Source organism: Microcaecilia unicolor, chromosome 3, assembly GCF_901765095.1.
Source record: "Microcaecilia unicolor chromosome 3, aMicUni1.1, whole genome shotgun sequence".
NCBI classification, from domain to species: Eukaryota; Metazoa; Chordata; class Amphibia; order Gymnophiona; family Siphonopidae; genus Microcaecilia; species Microcaecilia unicolor.
Genome location: NC_044033.1, coordinates 255100526 through 255121972, shown reverse-complemented (window position 1 = coordinate 255121972; position 21447 = coordinate 255100526). Strand labels below are relative to the sequence as shown.

The following is a 21447-nucleotide window of genomic DNA, read 5'->3' as shown; positions in this document are numbered from 1 at the left end:
CCTGTCCTGTTGTGCTTACTGACAAAGCTGTAGCTGAGACAATGGAGAGTAAAGAGACTTGCCAGAGATGCACTGGCTTATTTCCTGTAGATATCTGTCCTGATTTTATCCTTGGCTGTATACCACCTCCTTTCCTCAGATTATAAAAATCATAAGCACCGCTATGCTGGGATAGACCGAAGGTCCATCAAACCCAGGATTCTGGATTGGCCACTGTTGGAAACAAGGATGCTGGGCTTGGGGTGGACTGACCATTCGGGCAAGCAGGCAGTGCCTGAGGGCCCAGAGGCTCTATCCGAATGCCCGACGCACACTACAGCCCTTTCCGGTCCTACCTTTAAAGGTGTGCCGCTGGTGATCCAGTGGCCTCTGCGGGCGGGAGGAGGGGCACTTTTTCTTTCCTGCCCATTGTGCTGCTGCTATTCCCCCTGCGGAAGTCTCAACCGCCATTTTGAAAACATGCCAGCGCCGGTAGGTGGGGGAATAGTGGTGGTGCAGCGGGCAGGAAAGAACATGCTTCCCTGCCCCCCGCAGAGACCACTAAGACCTCATGGGCCCTTCAGGTAGGACCGGAGCAGCAGGGGCGTTGGCTGTGGCTGTAGGGGGGTAGCAGTGCGGCGGTAGGGGGGGGTGTCGGGCAGCGGCCGGACAAGGGGCCCAGACCACTCTCAGTCCACCCCTGTATGCAGAGACTTGTAATTTTCATATCCCACTACACGGTTGATGTAGTGTATCTAGATTTTCAGAAAGCTTTTGATAAAGTTCCTCATGAGAAACTCCTGAGAAAATTAAAGAGTCATTGGATAGGAGGCAAGGATCTGGTGGGGATTAGGAATAGTTATTGGACAGAAAACAGAGGTAGGGTTAAATGGTAATTTCTCTCAATGGAGGAGGGTGCACAGTGGAGTGCCACAGGGATCTGTACTGGGACTGGGACTGTTTAACATATTTATAAATGATATGGAAATTGGAACAATGAGTGAAAAGATCAAATTTGCAGATGATACCAAACTATTCAAGGTTGTTAAAACATGTGCGGACTGTGAAATATTGCAGGAAGACCTCACAAAATTGGAAGACTGGGCGTCCAAATGGCAGATGAAATTTAATGTGGACAAATGCAAGGTGATGCACATTGGAAAGAATAATCTGAATCACAGTTACCTGATGCTAGGGTCCACCTTGGGGGTCAGCGCTCAAGAAAAAGATCTGGGTGTCGTAGATAATACGCCAAAATCTTCTGCTCAGTGTGTGGCGGCGGCCAAAAAAACAAACAGGATGCTAGGAATTAATAGGAAATGGATGGTGAATAAGACCGAAAATATTATAATGCCTTTCTATCGCTCCATGATGTGTCTGCACCATGAGTATTGTTCTGGTTGCCGTATCTTTAAAAAGATATAGCGGAATTAGAAAAGGTTCAAAGAAGAGTGACCAAAATGATAAAGGGGATTGAACTCCTCTCGTATGAGGAAAGGCTAAACGGGTTAGGGTTCTTCAGCTTGGAAAAGAGACAGATGAGGGGATATGATTGAGGTCTACAAAGTCCTGAGTGGTGTAGAACAAGTAGAAGTAAATCAATTTTTTACTCGTTCCAAATCACAAAGACTAGGGGACACTTGTGGGAGTTACATAGAAATACTTTTAAAACAGGTAGAAGGAAATATTTTTTCACTCAACGAATACTTGAACTCTTTGCTGGAGGATGTAGTAACAGTGGTTAGTGTATCTGGGTTTTAAAAAGGTTTGGACAAATTCCTGGAGGAAAAGTCTGTAGTCTGCTATTGAGACAGACATGGGAAGCAACTGCTTGCCCTTGGATTTGTAGTATGGAGTGTTGCCACGATTTGGGTTTCTGCCAGGTACTTGTGACCTGGCTTGGCCACTGTTAGGAAAACAGGATACTGGGCTAGATGGACCATTGGTATTTCTACTCTTATGTAAATTGGCCATGAAAAATAAGACTACAAGTCCCTGCTTCCAATAAGGTAAACCCAAGACCAAATCAACTCTCTTGGGTGAAGCTGTAGCCAGTTGGCCATCTTAACCTGCTGGGTGTAATAGAGGGGTGTTAGCAGGGTAGACAGATGCTTAAAAAAGGGAGGGTGGTAGCTGTATGATCTGCCTTACTGTAGTAGGTTTGACAGGTGCAGATACTGTTATTATGATGTCAAATGTGATCTGTGCTATCATTAGTGGAGCAGCTGCTTTAAGATGATGGCACAATGCTTTGTGATGTCATCAATGAGATAAACAACTTTGTCCTGACAGTAGTGAGTGAGGAGTTTTGTGATGTCATCCACTAAACAAAGCTGCATGGTGATGTCATCAATCAGTGGCCTTTGTGATCTCATCATCTGTTGACAAGGCTGGCTTTGGATGTCGGGTTCTGAGAGCGGAAAGGCGTGGAACACCTGAGATGGAATTTGGATGTCGCTATTTTTACATCCCTGATCCAGCTCGTGCGTGCTTAGCACAGCCATCTGCGTTTGTGGGCAAGGGAGGAATCTTCCAGCCACTGCCTAGAGTAAAGAGAACAGGTGAGTAAATGGGAGGGGGGGGAGGGACTGGCAAAGAGGGAATACTTGTAAACAGGGAGGAGGAGGTGCTGGTTTTATGAGAGAGAGTATTGGGGACAGGGGCTCCCTTAATCAATTTTCAAGCCCCTAGCCTGTCGGCATAGTCTTGCCAAATGGTTAAACTGGCTGATAACGAGAATACAGGTTATAAGTTTTAATCCTCAGCTTTTCTAATGAAGATGTTGTGACCCTGGGGTGACTTGCTTTATCTCCTTGTGCCTCGGCTCTAATCCCTGACTCTGTTGTGACCCTGGGATGAGTCACTTTATCACCCTGTTCCTCAATTCTAATCCCTAAGCTCCTAACTCGGTGCTTCTTAAAATAAATATCCCTGTCCTTGAGGTCTTTTTCACTGCCCAAGGTCTCTTTTCCCCTGTGACACATTTCAGGTTCTGAAGAGATTTTCCTTGTGCAGTGCTGAGCAGGAAAATGTAGAGACCTGTAATCCACCTAAGCCAAGGGCATCTGATGATGGAAGGGCCTGTGCTAGGCAACCTGTCCCTCCCCTTTCCAGTTAGCCAGTTTCAGGCTCAAAATGCGGGACAGTCCTGGATTTAAGACCACCTTACTAGCAAGACTGGTTTCAATGGTCAGGATCAGGCACTACAGATCCCACATTGGTCTGGGATGTAAGTTCAAAACCAGAACAGACCAAAAAGGTTCCAGTCTGGAACCGGGTAACTTGGCATCATTACCTGCCTCTCCCCAGAGGATACTATGCTCCAGCCTTAGATGTGAGGGGTAAAATGTGGGATAAGCACAGGTCTCCCACTTAGCCATCTCTCTCCTCTTCAATCTGTTCAAAATTCTGCTGCACGACTAATATTCCGCCAGTGTCGTTATGCTCATATTAGCCCTCTCCTCAAGTCACTTCACTGGCTTCCTATCCGTTTCTTATACAGTTCAAACTCCTCTTATTGACCTATAAGTGCATTCACTCTGCAGCTCCTCAGTACCTCTCCACTCTTATCTCTCCCTACATTCCTCCCCGGGAACTCCGTTCACTGGGTAAACCTCTCTTATCTGCACCCTTCTCCTCCACCGCTAACTCCAGACTCCGTTCCTTTTATCTTGCTGCACCTTATGCCTGGAATAGACTTCCTGAGCCGTACGTCAAGCTCCATCTCTGGCCGTCTTCAAATCTAAGCTAAAAGCCCACCTTTTTGATGCTGCTTTTAACTCCTAACCCTTATTCACTTGTTCAGAACAACCAATGAGCACTTACCCTTCCGAAAGCTGCTGAAAACTTACCTCTTCAAACAAGCCTATCCAAATCACCCAACATAACTCACGAACCAACACACACCACTAACACTACCCTTACCATAATCCCTCCCCCCACATCTCTTCCTCTTGTCCCACTCTATACAATTGTGTTATCTCTGCTATATTTTATACCATACATTGTAAGCCATCATCTCTGTTATACTTTGTACTGTACATTTAGTGGTGTGCTGGTAAATTTTTAACAACAGGCGCCCCCCCCCCCCCCCGTCCACATCCGCGCCCCCGGCCCACCTCTGCGCCCCCCCCCCCAAAAAAACATTGCAGAGCTGGCTATAGCCGGAGGGGGGGGGGGGGGGGCAATGCATTACTCTCTCCAGGAAAAAAAAATTAAATGATCCCAGGTTCCAATCTAATTCATGTTTATTGTGGGATAAAATGCCATAAATAAGTAAATAAATATAAACTTTTAATGTTGCACACCCGATTCTCAAAGTGAACATATTCCAAACACTATAATGAAAATAAAATGATTTTTTTTCTACCTTTGTTGTCTGGTGACTGTTTTTCTGATCATGCTGGCCCAGTATCCGATTCTGCTGCTATCTGTTCTCTTAACTCCGTTTCCAGGGCTTCCTTTCTATTTATTTCTTTCCTTTCCTCCTTTCTTCTTCATTTCTGGTCCTCAGCTTCTGCCTATTTTCTTCATCCATGTGTAGTTTTTCTCCTCTCTTCCTTTTCGCTCATCTCATCTCCTTCCTCACTCTTCTCTTCCCTCCATCCATGTCCAGCATTTCTCTCTCCCCTCCTCTCCCCTGCATGCACCCATGTCCAGCAGTGACCCTCCTCTCCCCTGCCCTGCATGCACCCAATGTCCAGCAGTGACCCTCCTTTCCCCTGCCCTGCATGCACCCATGTCCAGCAGTGACCCTCCTCTCCCCTGCATGCACCCATGTTCAGCAGTGACCCTCCTTTCCCCTGTCCTCCAGGCTCCATCCACCCATGTCCAGCAGTGTCCCTCCTCTCCCCTGCCCTGCATGCACCCATGTCCAGTAGTGACCCTCCTCTCCCCTGCCCTGCATGCACCCATGTCCAGCGACCCCCTCCATCCACCCATGCCCAGCAGCGACTCCCTTTTCCCCCCTGCCACCCCCTCCCGAGTTGTTTGGCGAATTCTTCTCCTCCCTCCCGATCTGGTCCCTCACCGCCCGCTTGTTCTTTGAATTCTTCGGGGCAGGCAGTCTTGCCTGCCGCTTCCAGCGCTGACTGTTCCCCGCTGCCGATTCGCGCTTCAAAATGGCCGCCGAGACTTCAGCAGGTCTTGCGAGGCCGTCTCTGGAAGTCTCGGCGGCCATTTTTAAAGCGCGAACCGGCAGGGGAGGACAGTCAGTGCTGGAAGCGGGCAGGCAAGACTGCCTGCCCCGAAGAATTCAAAAAACAAGCTGGCGGTGAGGCGGATCCGGAGGGAGGGAGGAGAGCCAGAGCCGGCTTGCAATTTTCAACAACCGGCTCGCAAGCTGGAAGAAAATTTAACAACGCCGGCTCCAGCACACCACTGTAGTACATTGTAAGCCGCACTGAACCTGCTATTGAGCGGGGTATAAATGCTACAGATAAATAACATAAATTATTTTATCATCCTCACTTTAATATTCCCTTATCACTTATTTGTCCTGTTTGTCTGTCCTAATTAGATAGTAAGCTCTGTCGAGCATACAGTTCAAACTCCTCTTATTGATCTATAAGTGCATTCACTCTGCAGCTCCTCAGTACCTCTCCACTCAGCTCTCCCTACATTCCTTCCCGGGAACTCCGTTCACTGGGTAAATCTCTCTTATCTGCACCCTTCTCCTCCACCACTAACTCCAGACTCCGGTCCTTTTATCTTGCTGCACCATATGCCTGGAATAGACTTCCTGAGACCGTATGTCAAGCTCCATCTCTGGCCGTCTTCAAATCTAAGCTAAAAGCCCACCTTTTTGATGCTGCTTTTAACTCCTAATCCTTATTCACTTGTTCAGAACCCTTATTTTATCATCCTCACTTTAATATTCCCTTATCTCTTGTTTGTCCTGTTTGTCTGTCCTAATTAGATTGTAAGCTCTGTCAAGCAGGGCCTGTCTCTTCATGTTCAAGTGTACAGCACTGCGTATGTCTAGTAGCGCTTTAGAAATGATAAGTAGTAGTGCTGAATGTGGGGCCACTGATCCTTTCCACAGGTAAGATCATGCGTCACCAGGAGCCACATGTCACTGGACCATCAGTGGCCTGGGGTTTAGGGTACTAAGTCCTCCCCTTCTCTCCACAGGAGATACAAACAGTGAGGATCCCGGGTTCTGTTCCTGTTGTTCAGCAGCTTTATCAGGGCTCAGCGCGTGGCCAGACAAGAAGGTACAAAATGCAGTCAGACACCACAAAGCCCATTGCCCATATGCTGCAGCTTCTGCCCTAGTATAATGTCCTTCCAGGCCTTCCTCTGTGAATCATTCCCGCTCTTTCCTCTCCCCCTCTAGCAATCAGATTTAGATTTTCTTTAACAAAGTTTTGGCTTCGTCTACTGTAATAAGGAGACTGTAATGTATCAGCTGGATAACATAGCATTTCATTACAAGGTGAAAAACCAGTTACCAGATCTAAAGGAAATGTTGTCTGAAAAATAGAAAGCCAACTCATCCGCTGAAGGACAACTGAATAAACGCTAAAGAAAATCACTTAGATTATTAAATCCTTTGGACATGTTTGCTAGGGGTATGTCTGCATCTATCACGCTGGTAATAATGATCTGACAAGAACCATGTTACAGTTTATTGGTAATATAAAAATATATATTTATATATGTATATCTACTATAATAAAAAGCACCTACAACGTTCTGAAGCTGACTCCGTGGCAGTGAAGGGTTGTAGGGTTCGTGCTGCCTGTAACGCTGTATCCATCTCCTGTTGTGACGTTAGCGTACTTCTTGGCTTGTCACACGCAACGTCACACACATGAGGGTGTCATCCCTCCCTTCCAGTTCCCCTCCCTCCGATTTTTAAAAGTCATCTTCACTTACCAAGTCAGGTTTACGGCGGACGACAGCAGCAGTAAAACGTGTGCAGGCTCGGCCCTTCTCTCTCTCTCAGCTGTGGTGCCGCCCTTGCGGAAACAGGAAATGAGGGCGGGACCACAGCTGAGAGAGAGAGAAGGGCCAAGCCTGCACGCCTTTTACCGTGGCTGGCAGCCGACGTAACCCCGAGGTAAGTGAAGATGACTTTTAAAATTCGTAGGGAGGGGGCCTGGAACTGGAAGGGAGGGAGGGATGAAGAACCTGGAACTGGGAGGGAGGGATGGAGGGGGGACCCTGGAACTCAGACGGAGGGGGGGGGGGAACCCTGAAACTCGGAAGAAGGGAGGGAAGGAGGGGGGACTCTGAAACTCGGAGGGAGGGGACGACCCTGGAACTCGAAGGGGGGGATGACCCTGGAACTCAGAGGGAGGAAGGGGGGACCCTGGAACTGGGAGGGAGGGGGGCGCCCCTGGCACACACTCTTAATCTCACACACACACTCTCTCTCTCTCACAGACACACTCGCCACCAGTCTCACTCTCTGTCACACAGTTGCACATTCACTCTCTCTCTCTCACAGTCACTCTCATACACACTCTCTCAAACATACACACTCCGAGGAAACCCTTGCTAGCGCCCCTTTCATTTCTTCCAGAAACGGGCCTTTTTTACTAGTATATAACAAAGAAGGATAGATATATTAGTAGGGCAAAGCTAAACTTAGCAGCAAGACTTATCAGTACATCGGAGATCAGTGAGATAGCAATGTCAGGTCAACTAATATTTAGATTTATTATTTTTATCCCACCCTTATTTATTCCTGAGACATAACTACTGATGCTAACAAGAAACCACATGCCAAAAGGTCCTTACTCACTTGGAACTTGGCAATGCTTTCTGGACCACAGGAAGGATAAAACTGATCTTGCCTTGTATGCTGCCTGGAAAAGTCCTTCGGCTCTCTCTGTGTGGCAGGTCTCTCCTTTCCCTTTCGGACTCCAAGCTGAAGTTTTCCCAACGGCTCCTGGACAAGGTCATGTAGATATGCTGCCACTGTTCCACTGCATCAATCTGTGTTGGTTGTAGGAGGTCGTCAGCAAGGAAACTGGAACACACACAGCTGTTCTTAGTAGAAACTAAGGACTTTAGTCTCTCAGATGCACAGAGACTAATGGACAGTAGATGGTAAAACTTTGGTCCTGTGGGATCACTGAGCTAACCAGATGGTAATTGTTGTTAGCTTGGTACAGAATTCCTGTTCTGCAAATATGAGGCCTCTGGCCTTGGTGATGGCCCCCTATCACAGCTGGCAGTCTGGTGCCTTGCAAGATGGTCAGCAAAGATTACAGCATACTAGCCTCAATGTAAATCACATTCCTGCAGCTTCACACCAGGGAAAGAAAATGCAGATGTTGGAATGTCCTGTCCATTGCTGCAGGAAGTTTTGTAACAGCCATGATAGTACTGGCCTAAAAAGAATGGTTCCTGGCCTAGTCAGAGTTTGGTTCATAGGCCTCACTTGGGTAATACAGGCCTTATGCATACAAACAGATATGGACAGTGTATCCCCTCTACAGTACCTTCAGACCACTGGCTTTCTTCTGTCAACATAGGTTGCCTCACCTCCAGGCTACAGTGTTTTTTTGCTTACTAGCTCCTGCTAGGGTTTCAACATTCCTATGGAGACGGTGACTCCTCCACACCTTGTACTTCACACGGAGGAATGGGATGCATGTTTAATGTATTTTCTATCTCCATCTTTCTTCCCAGGTGGAATCGGCAGAAGGATGAGAGCCAGGAGGCTGCTTACGTTGAGTCGGAGAGCGATATGCCCCCCATTTATGAAGAACTGCAGGAGTACATTAAGGTGAGGAGGAGTCTAAGGGGGGATTTCATTTGTTTTCAGAGGTCTGGCTACAGACAGCCTACTGTGATAGCTTTTAGGTTATGGCCTTGTGTTTCTGTTTTCAGCCTAGTAGCAAGAATGGCAGTGCTGAGGGGTATTCTGCAGCTGACTCTATAGTGAAGGTAAGTGGTCCTGAGATTCCCTCTTGAAATTCTCCTAGAAGAATGTATGAGGGAAAGTTGTGCTCCATTGCATCACATTATCCCTGGAATCCCCACCCCCCCCCCCCCCCCTCCTCTCACATGCTCTGACACCACCCAAGTCCCCCATTGCATCACATAGTTTATTTTCTTTTATATATTTTTTTGTTAACTCTTTAACACTAAGATATAAGACAGTGTACTAAATGAATAAATCCAATCCAATCTCTGGAAACCCCCTCCTCCCCCCCCCCCCCCACAGCAGGCTGTTAGACATCACACAATCGGTAGCAGCACCCAGACTTCATGATGTCCTCACCACATTTCATAGCCCCCCCCCCCCCCCTTTACCAGCACCACCGTTAGGGACACTAAGCTGGAAGCGAGAACCTGGATCGATCTCAACTCTTTGTGCTTCGTGTCTCCCCCAGTTCCCAGATCATCTGGCCAATGTCATGTTCCTATTGAAGCAGGCCAAACAGACCGTCTTCCAGCAGTTGAGACACTCCTGAGAGATGGACCAGTAGTGAAACAGACGATGGGATTGGGAATTCCTCTCCAAGAGAAGGCCATAGCATTTAATACCTTTAAAGGTTATGCTACTGACACGTCCTATGTGTACCTGTACCTCAATGACCCTCTGAACTCCAGTCAGGCATTCTTGCCAATGTGACAACTTGCTGTAGTTAATTTTAACTAAGCTTGGGTACTGGTGAAAGGCCTGCTATCGGGCTGGGGTTTTAGGAAATCCCTATGACTATGTATAAGGGAGAGATTTGCATGCCAGCTACCTCCATTCTAATGGGGGGGGAAGGGACTTGATATACCGTCTTTCTGTGGTTACACATTAGTTACAGGTACTTAATGGAAGGTTAAGTGACTTGCACATCTCTCTCATACCTACATGTTTATTAAGGTGGCCTTTGAAGGCTGGAAGTGAAAGGAAGATCCTCCAGCTTCTGCAGTACCACACTGTGGCCACTAGAGAGCAGCTGGGGCTGAGCTCTTGGGCATCATCACAATCCATTCCTCCACTTGTAGGATAGCCACACTGCATATGCATGAGAAATTTGCATGTACCACCTCCATTTTATGATAGCAGGGCTTAATTGGGGGGGGGGGGGGGGGGGGGGGAATGGCTTGGGTTGCAGCCCTCCCTTGCAGGGAAGGGAGCGAGCCTCAAGCAGACAGGCTCTCTGCTTCCTCATGTTCCTAACCCTGGCCCTCCCCAACCACCACAGTTCCACTTCCTTTTTGTCTACTAAGCCATGCTTTTAACATATGCTGTGTGGATGGCCCATAACATTCCTTGGGGCATCTACATGGTTAGCATACACTAAAAATGTTAGCACACCTTAGGAAATGGGGGTCTTAAGGTCTTGAGTGTGAGCAAAGTCCTACAGCACCAAACTGTGGCCACTAGAGAGCAGCCCAGTCTCCCCACCCACTACACATGAGATAAATCTGCATTCCTTACTCCCAGTCTCTGCCATGTCTGTGGAGGTCACAACCCAGAGTTGCTGGAAGGCTGTTTATCTCCACAAGACAGTTTGTATTATAGTAACAGAGCTGCTAGAAAAGGTAAAGACAAACTTGTTTTGGGAAGTGTGTAAGATCCTTAACCCCACACAGGATGTTAGTTTCCTCATCCTTCTGTAACCAAGAGTAGCAGAATCTAGTCACAGTAGCAGGGCTTTGGCCACTGCCTGCTAAAACAAAGCCAGATGCTCTAAAGAGGCCACGCTCTCTGCCTCTTCCTAGCAGGGGCCCAGGGCAGAAACTGGGGAGGGGGCCCAAGAGCTGGCCTTCAGGCTCTGACCCCTTCAGGAGGCAGGCTTGGGAGCCAGGGTAATTGCTCCATTTGCCAGCCTTTAACAGAGGTAATGCACCCTAGATTCTGAAATTGGCTGCAGGGGGATCTGGCCCTTGTGAACCAATGGCAGGGGTAGTTGAATTCAATTTGCTTAGCCTGCACCCAAGAAAATTACAGGAGTTACATCTTGAAAATATAGCCTTTTGGATAATACCAAGTTATAATTAGACTGCGCCTGTTTTTTTTTCCCCTATGATTTGTGAGAAGCCAGTTTTAAATTTTTGGATTGTGGTGGTAGAAATAAAAGCTTCCAGGACAGATATGTGTGTTGAGTTGTCTGGGCTTTGCCTTGTTTAACTGGTACCGACCTTTCAAAGGTCCTGCTACTTCTTTCTTCAGGGGGGTGCTGGGAAGTCTGCAGTTGTCTTTAGATAGTGGGGGGGATTTCCTCAGGAAGGCAGAAAGTCACAAATCTCCTTCCTGGGGAAGCCATTCACCTCAAACACTAACCAGATTTGAGAACCCACTTCAAACTTCCCACACACCCTGAAGAAATCCACCGCAGAATGGCTGAAATATAGGTCCTGCTTAAAAAGTGAACCTTCTCCTGCTCCAGCTGTAGTGCTGAGGCCAGGCCTAGCTTTGAGCACAGACCACCCCTCCCCTTATGCAGCTTTTGCACCATAGAAAATAATTTACCACAGATTTAGCAGGACAAGTTCCAAAGCCAAGGCATGTGGAAGAACCATGCCCCCGCCCCCACGGCTTGGGCCCATGGTTTACCTGCTGACCCCTTTTTAGGAGCAAGCAAAGCACCTCAGCAGCTTTTAGACCCCAGTCTAGAGCATCAAACTCAGCTTAGGACAACTGAAATCTAAGCAAAAAATATTCCACTCAACTGCATTGAAATAATGGCCAAAAAAAAATAGTGATTTCTACACCTGATGTTGAAAAATCCTGCTGTGCTACTCCTTACTTAGTGGGGAGAAAATTTTCTTCCAGATCTAGTGCAGCAATGATCAGTGCATTCTGAAAGATGGGTTTACAATAAACCCAGATAAAGGCTAGAAACATTCCCTTTAAAAATGAGATGCCTCATGCACTGCCAAGTTTGACCCATTCTTTAGATCTATAGCTAGAGACCCTGAGACAACCCCGAAGACAGAACAAGACAGTTCAAGGATGCAAGATCTCTTTATTGCAGCTTAGTTACATGTTACTGCCCCATTCTGGTCAGCAGCCTCCTCACCCCCACTACCAGGAAAAGTGCAGCAGCCACATCCCTCGCTGGCTAGTCACTGTCCTCACCCAGGGTCAGCTTGTCGAAGAGGTACACACCCATGCCCACCTCTGCTGCCTTCAGCCACCGCAGGTTGGTCACGTGGTCTCCCAGTTTCTTGATCAGTTTCACCTCTTCCTCCAGGAATTGACGCTCCAGAAAGTCACACATCTGTTCAGAGCAAACACAGCAAGGTTATTGGGTATCATGGGAGAGCGCAAGACATGATGTGCAGATAAAGAATGAGGTAAAGGTAGGGCACTTAGACATTAAAGCAAGAGAGGGAGTGAGGATGTGGAGGGAGCCCCGTTACCCCAACTCTCCATCCCCAGAGAAATACGTACGTGAGGATCAGCATGGTCCATGGCTATCTTGTGCAGGTCCAACAGAGCCTGGTTCAGGGTCTTCTCCAGTTTCAGCGCATACTCCATGGCCTGGGTCCCGTTTCCCCACTCATCTGATTCTGGTTTCTGCAACACAAGAGCATCTGTTAGCCTGTCCCATGAAAGCATCTTGTGAACTACAGTTGTAGAAACAGAGGTGATGGACACTGAACACCTCAGGCTTCGTCCTACATGGAAAGGGTAAGGGAGTAGGAGGGATGGGCAGGTTCCAGTTCTCTCCCCCACCCCAGACTTACCTTCACATCCTGGAAGACCGCATGCCCACCACGCTTGTTCTGGAACTTCAGCAGGTGTTCTGACTGCTCCCGCTTCTCCTCTGACAGCATCCAGAAGAACTTGGAGAACTTAGCCAGGGCCACATCATCTCGGTCAAAGTAATGTCCCTGAGAAAGTCAGCAGAGCGCTGGCATCATTAACAGCCCAGGAGACCCCAATCTTGTAGCCCCAAGTCAGGGAGACACAGCTTATAGGATGAGGGGGAGGGGCCTGGAGACCTCCCTACCCCTACACCTTATACTGAAGGAGGGCTCAAGGAGTTCACAGCTAATAGGGGAGGAGCCTGCATAGCTCTCTGCCCCATACCTTATATTGAAGGTGGGCTGGACAAGGGGGAAGTTCCCCTCCATAGTGGAATGAGATAGTGGAGTCTGGAACTGAAACTCCCATCATCACACCCTCATCTGGCCTCCAGGAAGCTCATGATGTTACCCCAATCACCAGGGCCCCCCCCCTCCCCTCTCTACTGTCAAGTAAACAGTAGGACCTTTAGCACAGGCTGCACCAGTAGGTTAACAAAACCAGCCAGCAAATGGGAGATCAGAAAGGGGCCAGGTTATACCCCACCCCATAATTACAGCCTCACCCTCATTTCATTACACACAGCTGTTAGTTAAAGGAGTGGCAAAGTTTTCACTCTGAAGACCTTCTATATCCCCCCCCCCCCCCAACATGGAAGGGAGGTTCTTCTAACACTACCCAGGGTCTAATACTGAAACTGCAGTAAGGGTGGGACCAGCAGAGAATGAGTGAGTGAGTATGTGTGTGGTGGGAGGGGGGGAGTAATTCTACCTACCCCACACTCACACTCTGCTGTCACCAGAAGACCCAAAGTGGGGCTCCCACTCTCACTGCCCTGGGGGGGGGGGGGGGGTCTGAATACCTAGCCTTCCCTCTCATTTAAGTAGAATATGCCCCTCTTCTCACCACTCTCACTAGTAGGAACTCGCTGTTCACCATCCCCTCCCTACACTCACCAAGGATAGGTAGGTGTAGGAGATCTCCAGCTGCTGGTTCACCACCCGGTTCACTCCGGCCTCGCTGTCCTGGTGATAGTTCTGGCGGATCTGGGAGCTCATGATGGATCAGTTAGGCAAAAGGACCTGGTCCGTTCAAGCACTGTTGAAGCAAGACTCGAGGACACTCCGCTCTCTGTAGGGTTCTAGTTGTACTTTGGGTTCCAGGCCCAGCCCCGCCTGGGTCCAATTTATAGCCAGCATCCATCAGCACCTCCCCCCTTACTGTGAGAGCCAATCAGATCCCTAAGAGTGAAACACAGACCCCGCCCCCGATCCCCCACCTCAGACAAACACAGACAGACCCCGCCTGTCTCACAAGCTGGGAGGGGGCAAGGGTACCTGCGCACGAGTTATTGCACGTTCTTGATACTAGTCCAGATCAAGAGAAAGATCATTCTCTCTCTGCTGCAGCTTAAAAAAAAAAAAAATTCACACCGCCTGCGCTTCCGCTTCCATTTCCTCACTGCAGCTGACATTGCAAACCGAACAGAAACGAGCAGAGCCACAGCCCAAAGGTGAACCCCCATGGGTGCCGCGTGTGGGGGGAGGGGGTGAAGGTGTCTTTTCTTGGTCACATTACCATTGCTTCAAATGGCATTGTTTACAATCTCCCTTCTTGCAGAAGGGGGGGGGGGGGGGGGGGTTGGGCTTCCTCGCCCCACCCCGCCTCCTGACCACACTCTTTGCTGAGTCATGCTCTAGCAGCAGGCGGGAGGGTGGCGCCAGGAGAACAGCCCGGGCTTCGGCAGTCATGGGAAGAAGATGAATGGTACCTGGCTGACAGTTCAAAGCGTGTCTTAGGTCTGGGTAAGTTCGAGGAGGGTCACCCCAAATCAGAGGAGAACATGATCAGATGACGGAAGAGAGCTGTGACAGTCAGACCCTGCCTGGGAGAGAGATGAAATCCCCTGTTCCTCTGAGTTCCAACCCAACCTGGGCTCTAAATTAATAAGAGAGAGGGACAGACAGACCCACAGCCATAATTCTGCTGCTGACACAGGAGGTGGGAATATGATTCACCTGCCCAGTCACTGAGTAAATTGAGATCATTCCTTGTGGCATCACTCAGTCCCTGCCTCACTCCGTACTGAGTCACTGAAGGTAGGGCAGGGATACACTGGGTGCACAAGCTAACAAGGACACGCTATGGATGAGGGGTGCCAATGGCCTGGGCACATAAGAATAACCATACTGGGTCAAAACAATGGTCCATCTAGCCCAGTATCCTGTTTCCAACAGTGGCCAAGCCAGGTTACAAGTACTTGGCAGAAACCCAAATTGTGGCAACATTCCGTGCTACCAATCCCAGGACAAGTAGTGGCTTCCCCCATGACCATCTCAATAACAGACTATGGACTTTTCCTCCAGGAACTTGTCCAAACCTTTTTTAAACCCAGATATGCTAACTGCTGATACTACATCCTCTGGCAACAAGTTCCAAAGCTTAATGAAAAATAAAAACATTTCCTCCTATTTGTTTTAAAAGTATTTCCATGTAATTTCATCAGGTGTCCCCTGGTCTTTGTACTTTTGGAACGAGTAAAAAATTGATTTACTTCTACTCGTTCTACACCAGTCAGGATTTTGTAGACCTCATTTATGTCTCCCCTCATCCGTCTCTTTTCCAAGCTGAAGAGCCCTAACCTCTCTAGCCTTTCCTCATATGAGAGGAGTTCCATCCCCTTTATCATTTTGGTTGCTCTTCTTTGAAACTTTTCTAATTCCGCTATATCTTCTTTGAGATATGACAAACAGAATTGAATGCAGTACTCTACTACTACTACTACTTAACATTTCTAGAGCGCTACTAGGGTTACGCAGCGCTGTACAAATTAATAACTAAGGACGGTCCCTGCTCAGAAGAGCTTACTCAAGGTGAGGTCACACCATGGAGCGATACAGAGGCATTATAGTATTTTCAGCCTTACTTACCATCCCTTTCCTAACAATTCCTAGCATCCTGTTTGCTTTTTTTGGCTGCCACTGCTGCACCCTAGGCACAAGGGAGATGGGCACATTCTTTACCCAAGGTCATCAACCAGATCTCAGATTCTAGCCACTGCCAGCCTCTCTTTTCCCTGGTAGAGGAGAGGGACCCTGTCCTGCAGAGCTGCTGATTTCCATTCAAGGTATGACCTTCGTCCTAGTGCCTCTGTGGACTTGTGTTTTCTGCCTCCCTCAGGGAAAATGCATTTGACTGAGGGGGTGAACCTGGCCCCCCTTGTTGCCTGGCAGAGGGCATTTCATCCATATTTGAAATGGCAGGAGAATTTGGTTTGCCTGGGCTACAGGCAGACCTGGGATTTGCTCTCCTGCCTAGTGCATGGGGGATTGAGAGATCTGCAGGCCCAGAGTGGCTCAGGGTTGCTGTCCCTCCCCTCCATCCTGTTTTTCTAGAAAGCAGAAGTGAAATGGCTGCTAGTCACGGGGAGTACAGGGTGAATCTGCTGACTTAGTCTTTTCACACCTAAGGTGCTGATTCCAATAAAAACTTCTTGTTTCAAGACAGGTCTGGCTGTGCACAAGGTCACAGCCAAGGGAGGGGCTGAGGAATGCCAAGGGAGGGGCTGAAGCAGATCAGAGGGACTTGTGAAGCCTCTGTTCACTTATATTTCATATCCTGCCTATAGAAAGTGGACTCCTGGGGAAATTCTACACAAAATAAAAGTTTAATATTCCAAGCAACATGTCTAAAACTTATGTGCACAGTATTTGAAAATCCATTTCTCTCCTCGGTCTCCAGCCTCCCCCCCCCCCCCCTCGTTTCCATCTCTCATTCCAACTTCAGTTCTTTCTCCCTCCCAGCAACACCCCTAATTCTGCCCCCAAAGTCTTCTACCATGCACGTACTATCAGGAAAGAACACACACTATTATCAGCGACCAAAACCAAAACGACACAAAACCTGGTGTTTTTCTGCTCGTTTTCATTTGTTAACCACATGAAAGGACCTGGGAGAGGTGTCTTCACATTTGATTTGCAAAGAAAAGCAGATCCTAGGTTGCACAAGAAGTGGCTGTGAGGGACTCCTGAGGATGGGGGTGAAAAACATCTGAGCCCAGGCTATGGTTGAGGGTGCTAAGCTCCTTTGGGCCCTACACCATAAGAGCATAACATAAGAACAGCCATACTGGGTCAGACTAGTGGTCCTTCTAGCCCAGTATCCTGCTTCCAAGAATGGCCAATCCAGGTCTTAAGTACCTGGCAGAAACCCAAACATTAGCAGCATTCCATGCTACCAATCCCAGGGCAAGTAGTGGCTTCCCCCATGTCTATCTCAATAGCCAACTATGGACTTTTCCTCCAGAAATCAAATGCAGCCATAGTCTGAATTACTGAGCGGTATAGGACAGAGAGGGGCTTAGTGTTCTCTCTCAGGAATCACATGCAGCCATAGTATGAATCGCTGATCTGTATGGGGGCAGATAAACTTTCTGGGTCAGAGGGATGTGACTGGCAGAGCAGCAGCGGTGAATGCAGGAAAATGGACCTGCACATGCTTCACTGTATTTTTATTGCTAATATTGCGCTGCTCTCCTGCCGAACTTGAAATGTTGTAAGAAGATGATTGGGATGGGGATGACGCCGGATTTTGGGGTGAAGAGACAGAGACAAAGGTGGCCATGCTGGATAGGGATGCGAAAGATTCAGAAATGAGGTGATGCTGGATGGGGGAAGAAAGAGAGCTGGGGTGATGCTTGATTGGGGGAGTGGGAGAGAGAGAGAGACTGCACCATGCTGGATGGGGTAGCAGAGAGAGAGAGGGAGATGGATTAATGCTGGATGGGGGAAGAAAGATATATATAGAGATAGGGAGATGCTTGATTGGGAGGGGCGTGGAGACAGAGCATGATGCTGGATGGGGTAGCAAAGAGAGACAGAGAGTTATGCTGGATGGGGAGAAGAGAGAGAAAGTGGTGCTGGGGAGAGAGATCTAGTTATGCTGGATGGGGGAGAGAAAGGTAGAGTGATACTGGGGAGAGAGATACAGAGTGATGCTGGATGGGGGAGAGAGAGACAGGATGATGATGGAAGCGGAGAAGAGAGAGATGGGGTGGTGCTGGATGGGGAAGAGAGACAGGGTGATGGTGGATGGAATGAGATGGATTGGGGGGATGAAAGGGAGACAGAACAATGCTGGGTGGGGGGAGGGGGAGAGAGACAGGGTGATGCTATATTTATGAAGGAGGAGAGAGACAGAATGAAAGAAAGAAAGGGTGATTCTGAATAGGAAGGAAGAGGGAGAGATGCTGGATGGGGGAAGAGAGAGACAGGGAGATGGTGAATGGGATGAGAGATAGATGGGGTGATGCCGAATTGGGTGGAAGAAAGACAGGTTATGATGCTGGATAGGGGAAGGAGAGAAAGACAGTGTATGCTGAATGGAGAGGAGAGAGAGATGGGGTAGTTCTGGATAACGGGGAAGAAAGAGAAAGATGGGATGATGCTGGTTGGCAGGAGGAGAAAGAGATAGAAGCAGAGTGGAGATGCTGTACGGTAGTCAGGTAGGGAAGAGAGAGTGATACTAAGAGGAGATGCTGCATAGTGGGGGAGGGGGAGAGAAAGAATAGAAACAGATGTTATATGACAAAGTGAAAGAGCAAAGAGTGAATGAAAGATGGGGAATTCTTTCTCTTGAAAGGGGAATGGATGGGGGATGGGCCTGGGTGAGGCAAACATATGAAAAACTGTAGGTAGATTCAGTGAGAAAAAGGGAGCTTAAAGACTGGATAGAATGAATAAAATCTAAATGGATAGCGAGGCAGAAAAACAGAAGAAAGCTGAACGAGAAAGATGAGCATCAGAGATGGATGTGGTGGAGGAAGCGTAAAAGACAGGAAAGAAAAGAAGAAATGGACAGTAAACATTGACAAGAGTTAAGACAGAAGAAAGCAGAAACCAGAGAAACTAAATAGCCAGACAAGAAAAGTAGGAAATTAATTTTATTTGTAATTCAGGATAAATTAGCGTGGTAGCCATGTTAGATACAAATAAAACAAAAAATGGAAAATTAAGTGCACCAATTTAATACATGTTTTGACCAGCTTTCAGAGGCCAAAACCACCTTCCTCAGGTCAGGACAGTATAAAAGCACTATTCTACCGTGGCCTGAGGAAAGAGGTTTTGCTCTTTTGAAAGCTAATCAAAAAAATGTATGAAGTTAGTGCAATAAAAAGGTATCACCGTATGTTCTGTTTGCATTTAATTTCTTTGTTTTGCACAGTACAGGAGGACACACATCAATTTCTTTTTCTCTGGTGTTGCAGTGTGTGCAGAGTCTGGCTTCTTGGGGGTTCAGATTAATTTTTGCCTATATTTTTAGGTTATGGTTACTTATTCTGTATTTGATGAGGGTCTATGTGTCAAAGAGGCCAGGTATTCTGTTAAGCACTGAATATCTGTGTAGGATCAATCCGTATTAATCCGACTTGTTTATTTTTTTTTGCTAGGTGTATTGATGTTCAAGTGCTCCCTACAATATTTATGGTGCTGCTTTTTCCTAGGTAGGCCCTTGTTCTGTGATTCCTAGATATTAGTGCTAGAGTCGCTCTGTAGTTCCTGAGTGACCTTTTGTAGGTTTTTATATTACTTCACAATATGCCTGGTACTGGATGTCGGATTTGTATTTAGCTCCTCCTACCTCTGGTACAGCTGGTGTTTTTCTGTCCCTGGAAGCTTATAAGTTTGTAATGGAGGCATTGGTGAGTTAAGTGACTTGCCCAAGCTCTCAAGGAGCAGCAGTGGGATTTGACCCCTGGTTCTCAGTCCAACTTATCTAACCATTAGATATAGCTAATACTTTTTCCAAACATGTTTGGTAGATCTACAGTAAACTAAAGAGCAGCAGATCTAAAGCCTGGGGTCCATTTGGCAACTTACCAAAAAAAATCTGATAGGCCATTTTATGGTTGCCAGTAACCACAGAATATCACTGTTCACGTAGCCAACAGGAAGATGCTGGAAAAGTACCTGCTTATATTTCTAGAATACTGTTCTATCATTTGTATTATTGTGGTACGTTATTTGGAGTATTATTCAGTGGGCATAATAACACCAGTAATAGAGGTACTAGGGTTAAATAGCTGCTGTATATGCACCAGATTCACACTGAAGGGCCCCCGTCCTGAGGATTTTAACTAGCCCCACCCCAACTAGTCACAGACCACATAGGTGTATGAGGATTTGAACCCTCCCTTCTTCTCTCTCGGTCCTTCAGTCTTAAACTGTTTGTTTTACAAAAGCCTGGTCTTGGGGGGGGGGGGGGGGTGGTGAGGGGTTTGTGTGTATATTGGACCTGGAAAAGATTTTTTTTTTTTTTTTTGGGGGGGGGGGGGTGTATATGTCAGGGGTTAAGGGGATGTTTGTGCCTTTTTTTTTGGAAGGGAAATTAGTATGTGTATACCCCATCTGCACCTACATTTGGGCTTTTTTTTTTTTTTTTTTTTTTTTTAAGAGACCCCCCCCACCCCACACACACCTCATTGAATTCCATTTTCATCCTCTTCAGAAATCTAGAATCACTAGTGGCCATTAGGGGTGAACAGCCAGTTTGTAGCCTCTGGTCAGGTCCAGTGGTGAGATTTAAGACAAGACACAATTGCATGTTGATCTTTTTCCTCCCTCAGTCCCAGGGGTTTGATTTAGTGAAATTAAGAAAGCTGATCTGAAGCAGACACTTTCGCTCTGCTAACCGTGGGGATGGAAATTATCCCAGCCAGGTTGTTAACAAGTGTTTAAGATAAGGGCAAAGTATTTCCACACCCCAGAATGTGAAGGCTGACGCCATTGGACAAGGAACTATGTGCACAGTAGAAGTGATTTGAATCATTCCTGTAGTTACTCTGGTGGGGACATAGTCCAAACCAACTGCACAGCAGTGGAATGAGCCAAACCTAGGTCCCAAGATAACCAGTATTTTTTTCTTAATGTGCTGACACATCAAGCCCAACCCAGGCTGTGTTTTGATGGGCTGAGCCTTCAATCAGGAGGTTTTTTTTTTTTTTTTAATAAGCTAACAATTATAAATGAAGGTCACAATACCAAAAAGAGTAAGAGAAAGCACCAAGGCAAGGGAATTTCTGGACCCAAAGATGTGAATTGTCTCCCCCCCCCCAGTGGCAGTAGGTAACAGCTAAATGTATTTGGGGGTGGGGGTTGCTACAAACCCCCTTCACCTTAAGATTTCCCTCTAGAGATGCTCCTGCCCGGGGGGGGGGGGGGGGTCGGGGGGTCTTCAGTACTTGACCAGGCTACTTGGGAGGCCCTGCCTGCAACTTCAACACCTGAAGGCCTGTTACAAAGACACTACAAACCCCAAACAGGAAAGGTAATGGTACAATGTAACACCAGACTGCACTGAGCTACTGTTAGTGTAACAAACAAGGTTCTTCACATTCTTACTTGTAAAGGGAGGGCCTAGGGTGCAGACTGGCTTGTTTTAAGGGGGGGGGGGGGAAGCAGAGACCCAGATTAAATACATAAAGTGTTAATAACCCATGTGGGCTTCCTGAAGTCACTTACATCTGATCCCTGGGCAGCTATTAACCACCATATGTCTAACCAACCGCTCCCTGGGGAAGAACACTGCCACATTAGCAAGAGAAATGGGTGCATGAAAACTGTCCAAGGTACCCCCACACAAAAATCCTGTGACCCATACAACTAGCATGAGAGATCCAATATAGGTCTTTTCCCCTCTCCCAGTCTTAGTTCAAAAGGACTACTGTACTCTCTTCAAATACAGCAACTTTACCCCCC

At 47.5% G+C, this 21447-nt stretch overlaps 2 protein-coding genes and 1 long non-coding RNA gene across 3 annotated transcripts in view; 2 read left to right on the top strand and 1 right to left on the bottom strand.

The window, feature by feature from the left end:
• The first annotated feature begins 8628 nt into the window (after positions 1 to 8628).
• LOC115466603 lies at positions 8629 to 9531 on the top strand. Its single transcript, XR_003941562.1, has 3 exons — positions 8629 to 8719; positions 8824 to 8880; positions 9330 to 9531. It is a non-coding gene; the product is annotated as an uncharacterized LOC115466603 (long non-coding RNA).
• A 2358-nt stretch (positions 9532 to 11889) lies between these two features.
• LOC115466598 (ferritin light chain, oocyte isoform-like) lies at positions 11890 to 13848 on the bottom strand. Its single transcript, XM_030197943.1, has 4 exons — positions 13648 to 13848; positions 12631 to 12777; positions 12335 to 12460; positions 11890 to 12161 (listed from the first exon to the last, which is right to left on the bottom strand). Exons 1-4 carry the CDS (start codon positions 13747 to 13749, stop codon positions 12003 to 12005), a joined length of 534 nt encoding a protein of 177 aa, XP_030053803.1. The 5' UTR covers positions 13750 to 13848; the 3' UTR covers positions 11890 to 12002.
• Positions 13849 to 13970: 122 nt separating this feature from the next.
• The window catches only part of DKKL1 (dickkopf like acrosomal protein 1), a 99431-nt gene continuing 91954 nt past the window's right edge, over positions 13971 to 21447 (top strand). Inside the window, exon 1 of the mRNA XM_030197938.1 lies at positions 13971 to 14204. The gene's annotated coding sequence lies outside the window, so the exon portion shown is untranslated. The remainder of the gene's footprint in view (positions 14205 to 21447) is intronic.

Bases quoted from the DNA above. Each gene is read 5' to 3' on its own strand.
- LOC115466598 (XM_030197943.1), bottom strand. From the start codon at position 13,749: ATGAGCTCCCAGATCCGCCAGAACTATCACCAGGACAGCGAGGCCGGA. The intron at 12,461-12,630 runs GTAAGTCTGGGG...CTTGTGTTGCAG, and splicing joins CGGTCTTCCAGGATGTGAAG to AAACCAGAATCAGATGAGTG. The intron at 12,162-12,334 runs GTACGTATTTCT...TGCTCTGAACAG, and splicing joins TGGACCATGCTGATCCTCAC to ATGTGTGACTTTCTGGAGCG.